Below are 13,256 nucleotides of genomic sequence, written 5' to 3' on the forward strand. Positions count from 1 at the left end.
ATATACTATCTTTTTTACATCATCATATCTTTGTTTCCTGGTCAGCTTTGTTCAGCTTTAGAAAAGCATATAATTATCACTTTAAGCATTTGTATTAGCCAAGTTTTAAATTCATTCTTTCTATTAGAGTGCATAAAGGATGTAGAAAATTACTTTAAGCATTAAACACACTTTTTCCTTCCCATTCTGAGTCAGATACCTGAAAAACAGATGAAAATTTTACCTCCCCCCCGCAATCACCATTGGGCTAAAAACTAGCCTGAGAATATTCAGCTCAACTTATTGGAAGGTTATCTTAAGCCAATTTCAGTCAGTTTTGAAAAACTGCCTTTTCAGTGGGAGAGCAGCAGGCTAGAGTCCCTCTTTATAATTTTACAGAACAAATGCCAAGAAGTTTGTCCTGTCCTCGATCTCCTTCTCAACACACACATTTTAGTTGAACTAAAACACTTTAAAATGTAGAAAATTCCATAAGATACAGTCACGAGGAATATGGCGTCTTGATTTTAACCAAAATTATTTCTGTGCAGGCCTGTGATACAGGATCGAGTCCATATGGAGGCTGAATCTCCTGTTTCCCATGGAGTCACTGGCAAGGTCAGAGTTGAGCATCACAACAGAATATGAGTTTGTATTGTGCACGTCATGGTACATGTAGCTAAAGAAGTTTAGTTGGCTGCATTATAGTCGTGCTTTAATAAAGGTTATGAGAGTATCACAAGACCAAGAATTTAGATAAGCAGCATTTCTCTCACAAGTGTTAATGTTCTTATCTGATTCAATCGAACTTTAAACAGAGGAGCAGTATATTTTTATTAAGTAGTTTGACTTGTTCCCTGGTCTAGAGAATCACTTTAATTTAATTTATCATGCAGCTCCACACTAATTCATTTCGGCCTAGTGTTTTGGCAACAAGCATCTGTAAGAATTAATTATTCTACAGTGATGTGATAACTTTCCTCCAGCCATTTTTTCATCCTGGGAGTGTAGAACTGAATAAAACACTTAATTCCAGTTTGGGAGCATAATAGTGAATTATTAAAATTAACTATCCTAGAAAGAAGACTGGGCTAGCCAGTTTCTGTATAGGTTGTTAAGATCAGATGGTTTGAAGAAGAGTTGAATGATCCAAGCCTGCATTGGTTGTGGAGCAGTGAATATGAAAGCTACATTCACAAAGATTAAAACCTCCCTTAGTGTTTGGACTTACTTGCAATTTTGGTCTTTAGACTCCTCTACAGCACAGTAGGTGGGTAGTCAGAGGGAGTTCTCCATTAATATCATCATCTTCAAGTAGTGTACCTATGGGTACTCAATGTCAGGTGTGAATGTTGTTTTATACTTCTGATTATCTAACCTTACCCAATCATCACCATAACATTAGATGTATCTCTTTTGGACTGGAGAGGGGGTTGCACTTAGGGGGACACAACATTCAGGGCAAATGGTTCAAGAAGTGTTTTTACACATCAATTTTTTGGAGCTGCGGGCAGTCAGAAATGCGTGTTCACTTCCTCCTATTGATCGGGGCAAATCTGTGAAGGTCATGACAGACAACATAGCCTGCATGTTTTCCATCACCTGTCAAGGGAGTGGGGGAAGATCCTTTTTTCTTTTGTGCCAAAGCAGTAAAGCTATGGAACTGGTGTATAGCCAATCATACCCTCATTTCAGCCACTTACTTTCCAGGTGTACGAAACACCATGGATGACCATCTCAGCAAGCACTTCTCCCAAGATTACAAATGGGGGTTGGACTCTCAGATTCTTAGTCACATATTACTGACCTCTGGCTTCTGTGGGTTTCGTTGTCACCATCAACAACAGGAAGTGCAAACAATTCCACCTGAGCAGAGGTTGAGCCTCCATTCACTTGAGATGCCTTCTTTGTCATGAACTATAAGGGTCTTTTGCATGTGTTTCCTCCAACATATTTCATCCTCAAATTGATAAACAAGATCAAGCAAGATAAAGCCAAGACCACATTAGTGGTTCCAACATGGCCCAGAGAGGTATGGTACCCTTACCTGATTCGCTTTGCTGTCTCTCCACTGTTGACTCTTCTGTCCATTCCCCACCTGCTCTCTCAGATCTCTGGTCAGACTCTCCATTCCAATCTGGAAGTTCTTCATCTCAAGGCTTGGCTGCTCAATGGTTCTCAGGAACAGACTCTTCCTATTCAGCAGAGGTACCACAGGTGTTATTAAACCACAGGAAAATGTCTACACAAATTACTTACCTTCAGAATGGAAGAGATTTCAACACTGGTGACAATTTTCACCCATTAATTCTTCCCTCTCTGCCAACCTTGACTATCTATTGGAATGATAAAAGTCAGCATTATCTACAAGTTCCATTAGGGTTCACTGGTGGCTGTAAAGGCATTCCGTTCCTCAGTTGAGGGATTCTCAGTGTACGCTCATCCAAGGGACTGAGAAACCTTTTTTCTTAGATTAGGTAGCCCACTCCTGTATAGGATCTAAACTTGTTACTTAATTGTCTTATGAAACCCCCTTTGAGCCAATGGCCACTTGTTCCCTTATTCACCTGTCCATGAAAATGACCGTTTTGGTGGCCATCTCTCCCCCCTAGAAGAGTCGGGGGCTTTAACGGCAGATACAGGCAGTCCTCGACTTTATGACGTCTGAGTTATGACGAACGGCACTTATGATGTTTATAAATGGTCATCGTATTTTGATTCTATGATGTTGGTTTTGACTTTACAATGCTTGATGTGACATTGTTCCCATGGGAAATTCGAGTTACGACGTTTTCGACTTAAGACGCGATATTAAGGAACCAATGTGTCATAAGTCCGAGGAGTGCCTGTACTCCTTTTACACTATTCTTCAAGGACAAAGTTTGACTATGACTACATCCTAAGTTCCATTCTAAAGTGACTTCTGAATGTCACATCCACCAAGTCATCCATCTCCCAAGTTATTTTTCCGAACCCACAACAGTTTAAGGAAGGTGCTGCCTTCAACACTTTGGACATTAGTTTGATTTTGTCCCGATAAAACCCTAATATGTGGAAAGTGTCCCAGACTATTTGTTTTGATTGGGAACAGATCCAAGAGGTCCATATTCTCCACCCAGAGTATCTGGAGGTGGATCTCAAGATGTATCCTCATATTTAACCTCATCCGAGGGTGATAGCTCATTCTGTGAGAGATCTGTCTACATCAGTGGTGTTACTTAAACATGTTCCTGTGCTTGAGATTTGCAAGGCTATGACCTGGACTTCGATACATACCTTTTCCAAACATTATGTGGTGGTTCATTTTTCTAGATCAGATGCTGCTGTGAGCAATGCAGTTTTGTCTTCAGTATTAGACTCAGCTCTGAAGCTCCCCCATCCTGATGAAAGTACTGCTCTGAAATCACTTGAAATGGAGCACCCATAGGAACACTAATTGAAGGAGGAGAGAATACTCATCTTGTGCAGGAATTGGAGTTCTTTGAGTTGTGTGTTCCTATGGATGCTCTGCTACCTGCCCTACTTCTCCTCTGCTTTGGAGTTTCCTTTGCGGGACTTTGCGGTAGAGAAGAAACTAAGGCCGGTTCATCTGGGCAATCCTGGATATCCCCACTATGGGACACACAGATTTGTAGGATGCATACATGGGCACTGGTACCAAAAATCTCCCATCAAAGGTGGATGGGACACACGTGCACCTGGAGTGGAAGACCCATAAGGACTCACATCTGAAAGAACTCCAGTTTACTGTACAAGGTAACTAACCTCTTCTACCTGAATACTTGAGAAGGACCATTACACACTATCATAAAAACACATAATGATAAAAGAGTGGATTGTCTTATATGGAGTTATTAGATTGACAGGCCAGGGGTTCATAAAACCTTTCAGACTTTTTGGAGAAAATTGGATGTGGAATATGGAAGTTAAGGAGATCAATTTTGAGAATAAGGGAGCCACAGATATCATCTCAGTCCCGTACTGGGTCGAACACATCTGTTAATTCCTAAGACAGATTTCTAATTTAATTCATGGGTGTTAGTAAGTTGTATTAAAGCATCTCTATTTTTATATTTTACAAGGATTTTAATATAACAATATTTGTATTAGGCAGTTTTGGTGGTATTTTTTTTTCATTGTTTCCTACAATGCATGATTTTAGTTTGTAAGTAATGTTAAAGAAATGCTGTAATATTTCATTACATTTTATATAAGGGTATCTTTGAGTGCCTCTAAACTAGGGATGTTACTGAAGAGAAAACCACACTGTTATTTGTTCTGACCCATCAGCTGGGCAGATAGGAGAGAACTGAAACACAGATTCTAAATCTTTAAGAAACCAGTGTCTGTTTTCATGAAAGCCAGGAAATTTGTGCTGATGGAGATAAACAATGGCTGTCCTTTAGAACTTCAGGCTACATCACATCAGCAAATGCAACTTGGAGAGCAGTCTGTGACATTGTGAAAAACAGTCACTTTAAGAGTCTGTGATATTTTTAAAAAGAAAGAAAACTTAAAAACTGCACATCAATCAAATATCAACATTGAAGTATTACTATTCTGACTTAATTAGACAAACATTTCATTGGTTTTGTGTTCATAATCAAATGTTAAACAGTAGCAAACAAGGAATGCAGAGCACTGAAGAAGGCATTTAGCCACTGTTTATTTATAGATGCATTCAATATTATTTTGACTTACTGTTCAGTGAATGTCTTTAGGTAAGGTGCATTGAAAAATAAATAAGGCTTTTAATCAGTTCTTCTTTGAGTAGATTCAGACGTGTATTCCAAGTAGGTGTGTGCGCGTGCCAGAGGTGGAGACTTTTGCCTAGCAATACCCATAGGGGGCAGTACTTGTGCCACGTGCCTGTTGCCCCTCCCTGGGCTATATGAGGTGGCGCTGCCCCGAGTCCCCTCAGTTCCTTCTCATTGCCTGTTGGCTGTAGTTGGAGCTCTCTGTGGTTGTTGCGTCATAATCTTGCAATTTATCTTTTAAGCCTAGTATTGTGCCTAGGTAATAGTCAGTAGTGTTAGAGTAAAAGTTCTAGACTATAGCATAGTGGTAACAATAATTCTCCCCAGTGATGCCCTCACTGGGATGCAAGCATTGCACTTTGTGTGAATTAGCGATTCCCAACAGTGAACCCCACATGCGGTGTTTGCTCTGTCTTGGCAAAGCCAAGTTTAAAGAGTGCTGCTGTTTGATCTTTAGGTCATTCAAAAAGAGGACTCGGGTGACACAGGACCTTTGCCCGAAGCAGCACCTGCTTGAACAAGCCATGAGACCTGACCTAGTACTGAGGACTTCCTTAGGCTGCAGATTGTCCTCAGGCTTGGAAAGTGCTGCTGCTTCCTGTTTTGGGGCACGGGCCTTTCCAAAGAAGTGCAGGAGTTGTTCTCCGCCATCAGTACCAAAGAAGAGGTCACATATGATTGATTGTGAGTGCTCCAACTCCCGGGGTGATTCTTCTGGTACAATCTCTGGTGCATGGGATGGCATGGGTGTCTTCGACCCTACCTAGGTAGAAGGTAGGGAGGGCAGACACCCTGTACTGTGGACTCTGATTCCAGCCTCTGAATGTCTGTTGAGTCTGGTGCCAGTGGGAACAACGCCAGTAGCGACAGTGTCAGTAATGTTGTAGTAACAGGCTGCGGTGAACTTGCTCTGCTTTTCGGTCCTGTCCTCACTGCTGGTCCAAAATTTGTGAGGTTGGTGCTCGCAATGGCCCCCCAGTTAGAGCATGCAGCTGAACTCTTGAGCCCTTTTGCACAGCACCAGGAAGCACCTCTTGCAGGGGTTGGTATGGACATGGTATCAGAGACAGTACAAGGTTCTTTAGTACTGGGCCATCCTTTGGCACCGATGCAGTCGATGCTGGGTATGGTTCCACAGAGGTTGTCACCGCTCTCAACGTCAAGGCTTGCGGGTGCTCTGGTACTGTTTGCATTGGGACTGATCTTGCCTTCGGCACCATTGGTGCCAACTACCATGGGAGAGCCAATTCCAACCTCATTCTGGGCCACGGACGAGTCGGACAGCCTGTTGGTTCCCTCTAGGGTTGCTCCTCCTATGTCTACGAGATCCCGGGACACCTTTGCTTCAGAGTCAGGATCCTCGTCCTCCCATTCCACTTCACCGGAGGAAGTGTGAAGGCCACCAGTAGACCAATACAGCTACCAGGGATGGCATGCACCCCCAAAGTTAGGTTGGAGGCCCCTGGTGTGGCGCCTACTGGCCACCATGCCTTACCCATACCAGTGGCCCCCTTGGACTCAGTGTGAAGCTCCTTGCTCCCACAGAACTTGCTTGTCATCCAAATCAAAAACAAGATCACCAGCTTCTGTGGCATTGGGTGGTTGCAGATCAGCTGCAAGTCCAGATGCCCACAGTTCCCCTTCCTGCAGAGCTGTTGGAGTTTTCCTATCAAGAGACTCTGCCTCGTCCCTAGACAATGCAGTGTTGCCTGGTTCATCCTCTCCTTCCCTCCTGGAGGAGTTCAAGGCCTAACCGGACCTTTTATGTCTTGTGGCCTTGTCCCTTGGAATTCAGGCGGAGTTTCTGCAGAAGAATACCCATAAACTTGTGGACTTTCTCCAGCCCTTTGTCCTGGGGAGAGTGGCTTTCCAGTTAATGAGGCGCTCCTTGAGCCTGTGAGGGCACTTTGAGATTCACTGGTCTCAGTACCACCGGTGGCCAAGCACTTGAAGTGTTGTTTTGTGCCTCTACAAAGATTCGAGGGGTTCTATTCCCATCCAGCCCTGAATTCCCTGGTGATCACGACATAGAATGACAGAGCCCATCAGGACAGGTTCAAGTTCTCCCCCAAGGACGGAGACTTTGAGTGCTTTGATCTTTTGGGTAGAAAGATACACACCTCTACAGATGAAGATCAGGAGCAGTTCCCCAAGGCTTTCTGGGATGAATTTTGGGTAGTTTTGTAGAGGACTGCTTGGTGGCTAAAATGTCTCTGCAGTCTGCCCTTGATGGGGCAGATACATTGACCAGACTGTGACCAGGCTGATGGGCCCAGCCCGGGCTGCCTCTCCAAGGCTTTCCACTGCAGCTGGCAGTTAAGAGCAAATGCGTACAACAGAGTTATCTTGATTGTTACGCATGTCATCAGGCCCCACAATTGCAAAGTTTATTGTCTTTGTTTTAGGATCAGTGTAACTTTGGAGAAACAAGCTGTACTCTATTTGATGCAAAATTTTATTAAAACTTTTTGAATTCTACAATCTTTGGTGATAAATAGTCACTGATAACTATTTCACTATTTCAGTAGAGAAGACACTATTTCAGTAGAGAAGTCTTGGTGGAGAGTTGTTTGTTTATCTTGTTTAAACTTGCAAACTTGTTATGAGGTAATTGGCTTGTGCTAAATGGGAGGATTTTATTCTTATTCAGAAGACATTTTTATACTTACATATGGAAGTCTAAATGGTAAATAAATTCACAAAGATTATATATTTGATCTGAAGCAGTATTGAAACAGATACATCTAAAACCACAAAGGAGGAAGATAATGAAGTCTTTGTTTATTTCAGATGCCTGAAAAATATCCACATTTATTTTCAAGTGCAAGGGTGTTCTTGGGTAGACTTTTAAAGAAGGTTTTCTTTTTCATCAGAAGATTTGGTAATGTAATGGGGATTATGAATTTTTAAAAAGTTTTTAATATCTTCAAGTATATGATGGGGGAGTTATATGATGAATAGGTTTGAAATGCTTGTTTAAAAATTAATATTTAGTAATAATTGTGTTTTTTTTAAATACCTATTATTAAATACTTTCCCTTCCCTACTTCCCCTTAATAAAGGACTGACTGCTATTTTAATCTCTCTGATGGACTAATTTGTATGAAGTACATATTACTTTAAAACATTTTGTTTGACTATTTGTTGGCTCAAAATCAAATCTATTTAAATTCTGTCCTTTAAAAACTAATACATAAAAATAAGAAACCAGGGGTGAAATCCTCACTTTTTTTTTTTTTTGCTATTTACTTTAGTTGGGCTAGGCTATCACTTAGTTATAATTTGTGGCAAACAATAAAACATTAACATCCAGATTAGACTACACTGAAAAACTAGGTCTTTACAAGTATTGCAGTGATGTCATAGCTAAGAATTTGAAATAAATAAATAGTTTGCTTTCATCAGGGTGGATTTGATTTAAATCACCAGTCAGAAAGACTCGATTTAATCATAAATTTCTACATAAAAGTGCATTCTTGTTGGTGGTTATAACCTTAATACATATTCTTCACAACTCAGAGATAGATGTAGGTTTTATTTTTAGAAGGTACACACTATACATTTTTAAAGTGATTTATTTTGAAAACTTTTCAGATTAGTTTTACAGCTATATCAGAAAATGAATGATTGTTTGGTTATTTCATTTACCAAAGTTAATTGAAGCAGATATTTATGAAGTCATTGGGAGGTGAACTATCTCCAGCTCAACAGGTTAATCATTAATATTTGGAGGATTTTCTTGCCATGCTGTATTAGGAGGAGAACATCACCAGACAGACATGTGAATTGTTTTATTGAACTAAAGCAACAACGTTGTGTATTCTGGATTTTTTTCTTCAACATCAAACATAAAATATTTTAACAAAACAACCATAAGAATTTTTGAATTTAGTTAAACATTCAAGTTTTTTAAAATCAGGTTTGTTTTTGTTAACTAAAATAGTTGAATGAAATGTATTTTTAAAAAAAAACAAAAATTAAATCAACTATGTCAGAGAGGTTAACATGAGAAACTTAAAATATTGGCTTCTGCAGCTAATTTAGTCATCTTCACCTTCATTTTCCTGTTTCTTCATAATCTGGAAAAGAAAAAAAGCTTTCCTGCTTTTTCAGGTCCCAAACGATTTCTCAGTTTGGAATGAATTAGTCCAAAGGAAGAAAATATTCTTTCTACCCTGGCAGAAGAAGCTACTGCTGTTAAAAGTGAGATTATCACTTCAACAGTCTCTGAATCCAAGTGCTTAAGTGACTTCCACCAGTTCACTGGTGTGACTTTCCTTTAAAACATCATCAGCAAATATATATTTCTTGAATGGTTCTTATTCCCAAACTTGATCTCTTTTATGGCCTGCTGCCATTATAGGTTTTCCCTTCTAGTGAGAGAATGGTATGGTAGATCTCAAATTAATGAAGGCTACACTCAGAAAGACCTCAAGACTTCTGGAATATGCTGCTCAAACCGTTTCACTTTTGTTTCCACTGCCTGTCCCTCTCTTCTCACATTTATCTCCAGACTTCTTCTCCTTGTCCAGATCTGTTCTGCCCCCAACAGTCTTCTTTCTATTCAATGAATTTTTTGAAACTTTGCACTTTTAGAGAGAGGTAAGAGATTCACTCTGTGTACACAAATTTGCAGAGGGACAATAGGGTTGAGGTCGGTTATTTCTCATGTCTATACATTATTTATTTATTAAAAACAATTTTTTTTGTTAACAAGCGTATTATTTCTGTAGACACAAATCCACAGTTTGAGAACTGCAAAACTCAGCATCTCTGATCGTATCTTCTAGACTGAGCACTGAGTCCCATTGGGTAGATAGAAAGATTAATCTAAATAATCTATACAGAAGCCCCGGGAAGCCCATAAGATTGGGTCCCTAATCCATGAGGTATTGGAATTCATTTACAAAACTTTTCTTAAACATGAATATATTGTCTCATACTACAGAATTAGAATTTATAATCCCTATTCCATGATGAGATATCTTTGAGCTAAAACGTATCTTAATTAAAACTATCTTTAGATTAGATTTTTTTGATAAAATGCTTTTTGAAGAAAAAAAAATTTTTTTTTTTTAAACAATCATTGATTTTTATCCACCCTGGTTTTCATTTAGAGATCTGTTTGGGGGCTGGTTCATCCTCCATCACAGGATAGGGCTGCCCAAAAGACTAACTTCTGTCCTTGTTGCAGTAGCCTGTAGGGGCCATTGCACTGGTATAGAATTGCCAAGGTGTAGGATCACCACAGTCACTCCCCCATCCACGCAGAATACCCACAGAGCCTCAGCAGGTGGTACAGTCTCCTATGTGTGTGGGAGTTGTAAAATTGGTTCTCTGGCTCCTGCACAGAGCCTATTGTGCATGGGTATTCCCATGGAGAGGGGCAGGGGAAACCCTTTATGGCTCCTATGCACTTGTTGAGCTGGCACAAAGGGGCTACAAGCCATGGGTGAATTCCCCAAATCAGTGGCATATACTGCATATAGTCTCACTTTAATGGAGTTTTTTAAGGGTTTATGATCATTATTTAGACCTTCATTTAGCAAGGCACTTAAGCATGTGCTTAGCTTTCATCATGAGTAGCTGCATTGACTACAGTTGGGCTAGTGCCATGCCTCTAGTTAGACATATTCTTAAGTGTCTAAATGAATAGTGGCTGCTAACACAAACATTGTTCTTAGTGCTGTACAGACACTGGAAAGACAGCTAGATCCTGCAAACTTCTACTACCAGGTGTAGTCCCACTGAAGTAAAAGACTTAGGCACCAAAGCCCATTGAAATCAATGAATGTTTTTCCATTGACTTCAGTGGGCTTTGGATCAGAATCTAAATGTTTATGGAATAAGGGCCTAAATTAGTCATAGGTAATATAGTTCAACTATGCATAACATATTGAAAGAGAAAACTATTAATTATGTTTGTCATTGTCCAAGAAATAGAACATTGAACTTAAGCTGCATAAGCTAAGTCCATAAAAATAGCTTCTTGTTCCTTCTTGGAAGCAAGGGAATTTAATTTCTGAAATATAAATTTTGGAAAACTAGAGACAGAACTGATTGTCTCAGTATGTCTACACATTATTTGGTGCTTTTCTCTAATTTTTTCTTTTGTTCTTTATCATGGTGTGTAGAGTTGTTTTCTTTAATCACTATCTGTCCAGAACTTACTTTTGAAATAAGACATTGTTTTGTGGTTGGGGAAGAAAATAATACCCTTTCTTATCTACTGTTTAATTTTTCTTTAGATTTAGCCCTTTCATTGTACAAAGTTGAACATTTTCCTTTTGTCTAAATATCTCATATCACTTTTTAATCTCAGCAGGTGATACATGCTACTTTCTTATCAGCCCTGAAGATGTTGGATGTTGGAAAATGGCCAATTTTTGCTCTCTGCTCTCAAGAAGAACTGAAGTTAATTCGTCAAGCCTGTGTATTTGGCAGTGCTGGTAATGAAGTGTTGTATGCAACTGAAAATGATGAGGTAATTGTCAGAGAAAGTGTATATTAGTGCAGTATTATTTGGTAAATATTTGATTCATTATTAATTCAAGATTCATAGATATTAAGGTCAGAAGGGACCATTCTGATCATCTAGTCTGACCTCCTGCACAATGCAGGCAACAAAATCTTACCCACCCACTCCTGCGAAAAACCTCACCTATGTCTGAGCTATTGAAGTCCTCAAATCGTGGTCTAAAGACTTCAAGGAGCAAAGAATCCTCCATCAAGTGACCCGTGCCCATGCTACAAAGGAAGGCGAAAAACCTCCAGGGCCTCTTCCAATCAGCCCTGGAGAAAAATTCCTTCCCGACCTCAAATATGGCGATCAGCTAAACCCTGACCATATGGGCAAGATTCACCAGCCAGATGCTACAGAAAATTCTTTCCTGGGTAACTCAGATCCCACCCATCTAATATCCCATCACAGGCCATCAAGCCTATTTACCATGAATATTTAGAGATCAATTAATTACCAAAATCCCGTTATCCCATCATACCATCTCCTCCATAAACTTACTGAGTTTAATCTTAAAGGCAGATAGATCTTTTGCTCCCACTGCTTCCCTTGGAAGGCTATTCCAAAACTTCACTCCTCTGCTGGTTAGAAACCTTCGTCTAATTTCAAGTCTAAACTTCCTGGTTGCCAGTTTATATCCATTTGTTCTTGTGTCCACATTGGTACTGAGCTTAAATAATTCCTCTCCCTCTCCAGTATTTATCCTCTGATATATTTATAGAGAGCAATCATCTTCTTTTAGTTAGGCTAAACAAGCCAAGCTCCTTAAGTCTCCTTTCATAAGACAAGTTTTCCATTCCTTGGATCATCCTAATAGCCCTTCTCTGTACCTGTTCCAGTTTGAATTCATCCTTTTTAAACATGGGAGACCAGAACTGCACACAGTATTCCAGGTGAGGTCTCACCAAGGCCTTGTATAAAGGTACTAAAACCTCCTTATCCCTACTGGAAATACCTCTCCTGATGCATCCCAAGACCACATTAGCTTTTTTCACAGCCATATCACATTGGCAGCTCATAGTAATCCTATGATCAACCAATACTCCAAGGTCCTTCTCCTCCTCCGTTACTTCTAATTGATGCATCCCCAGTTTATAACTAAAATTCTTGCTATTAATCCCTAAATGCATAACCTTAGACTTCTCACTATTAAATTTCATCCTGTTACTATTACTCCAGTTTACAAGGTCATCCAGATCCTCCTGTATGATATCCCGGTCTTTCTCTAAATTGGCAATACCTCCCAGCTTTGTATCATCTGCAAACTTTATTAGCACACTCTCACTTTTTGTGCCGAGGTCAGTAATAAAAAGATTAAATAAAATTGGTCCCAAAACTGATCCCTGAGGAATTCCACTGGTAACCTCCCTCCAGCCTGACAGTTCACCTTTCAGTAGGACCCATTGTAGTCTCCCCTTTAACCAATTCCTTATCCACCTTTCAATGTTCATATTAATCCTCATCTTTTCCAATTTGACTAATTCCCCATGTGGCACGGTATCAAACACCTTACTGAAATCTAGGTAAATTAGATCCACTGCGTTTCCTTTGTCTAAAAAATCTGTTACTTTCTCAAAGAAGGAGATCAGGTTGGTTTGACATGATCTACCTTTTGTAAAACCATGTTGTGTTTTGTCCCATTTACCATTGACTTCAATGTCCTTAACTACTTTCTTCTTCAAAATTTTTTCCAAGACCTTGCATACTACAGATGTCAAACTAACTGGCCTGTAGTTACGCGGATCACTTTTTTTTCCTTTCTTAAAAATAGGAACTATATTAGCAATTCTCCAATCATACGGTACAGCTCTTGAGTTTACAGATTCATTAAAAATTCTTGCTAATGGGCTTGCAATTTCAGGTGCCAATTCCTTTAATATTCTTGGATGAAGTTTATCTGGGCCCCCCGATTTAGTCCCATTAAGCTGTTTGAGTTTCGCTTCTACCTCAGATATGGTAATATCTACCTCTATATCCTCATTCCCATTTGTCAAGCTACC

The 13,256-nt window shown here is 39.8% G+C and overlaps 1 protein-coding gene across 26 annotated transcripts in view; it reads left to right on the plus strand.

Annotated features, from left to right (window-relative positions):
- Window positions 1–13,256, plus strand: part of RCBTB2 (RCC1 and BTB domain containing protein 2) — an 82,295-nt gene that overhangs the window by 9,228 nt on the left and 59,811 nt on the right. For 19 of the 26 annotated variants that reach the window (XR_006277733.1, XR_006277735.1, XR_006277734.1 and 16 more), the window contains 2 exons: window positions 531–597; window positions 11,059–11,220. Coding sequence is in view for 20 of the 26 variants with exons in the window: in XM_043504524.1 (XP_043360459.1) it covers window positions 556–597; window positions 11,059–11,220 (204 nt within the window). In the remaining 6 variants the exon portion in view is untranslated. Of the gene's footprint in view, window positions 1–530; window positions 598–9,868; window positions 10,030–11,058; window positions 11,221–13,256 lie in introns of those variants that run through there. The other 7 variants (XM_043504528.1, XM_043504529.1, XM_043504534.1 and 4 more) reach the window with 5 other exon arrangements.

Source organism: Dermochelys coriacea, chromosome 1 (assembly GCF_009764565.3).
Source record: "Dermochelys coriacea isolate rDerCor1 chromosome 1, rDerCor1.pri.v4, whole genome shotgun sequence".
NCBI lineage: Eukaryota > Metazoa > Chordata > Testudines > Dermochelyidae > Dermochelys > Dermochelys coriacea.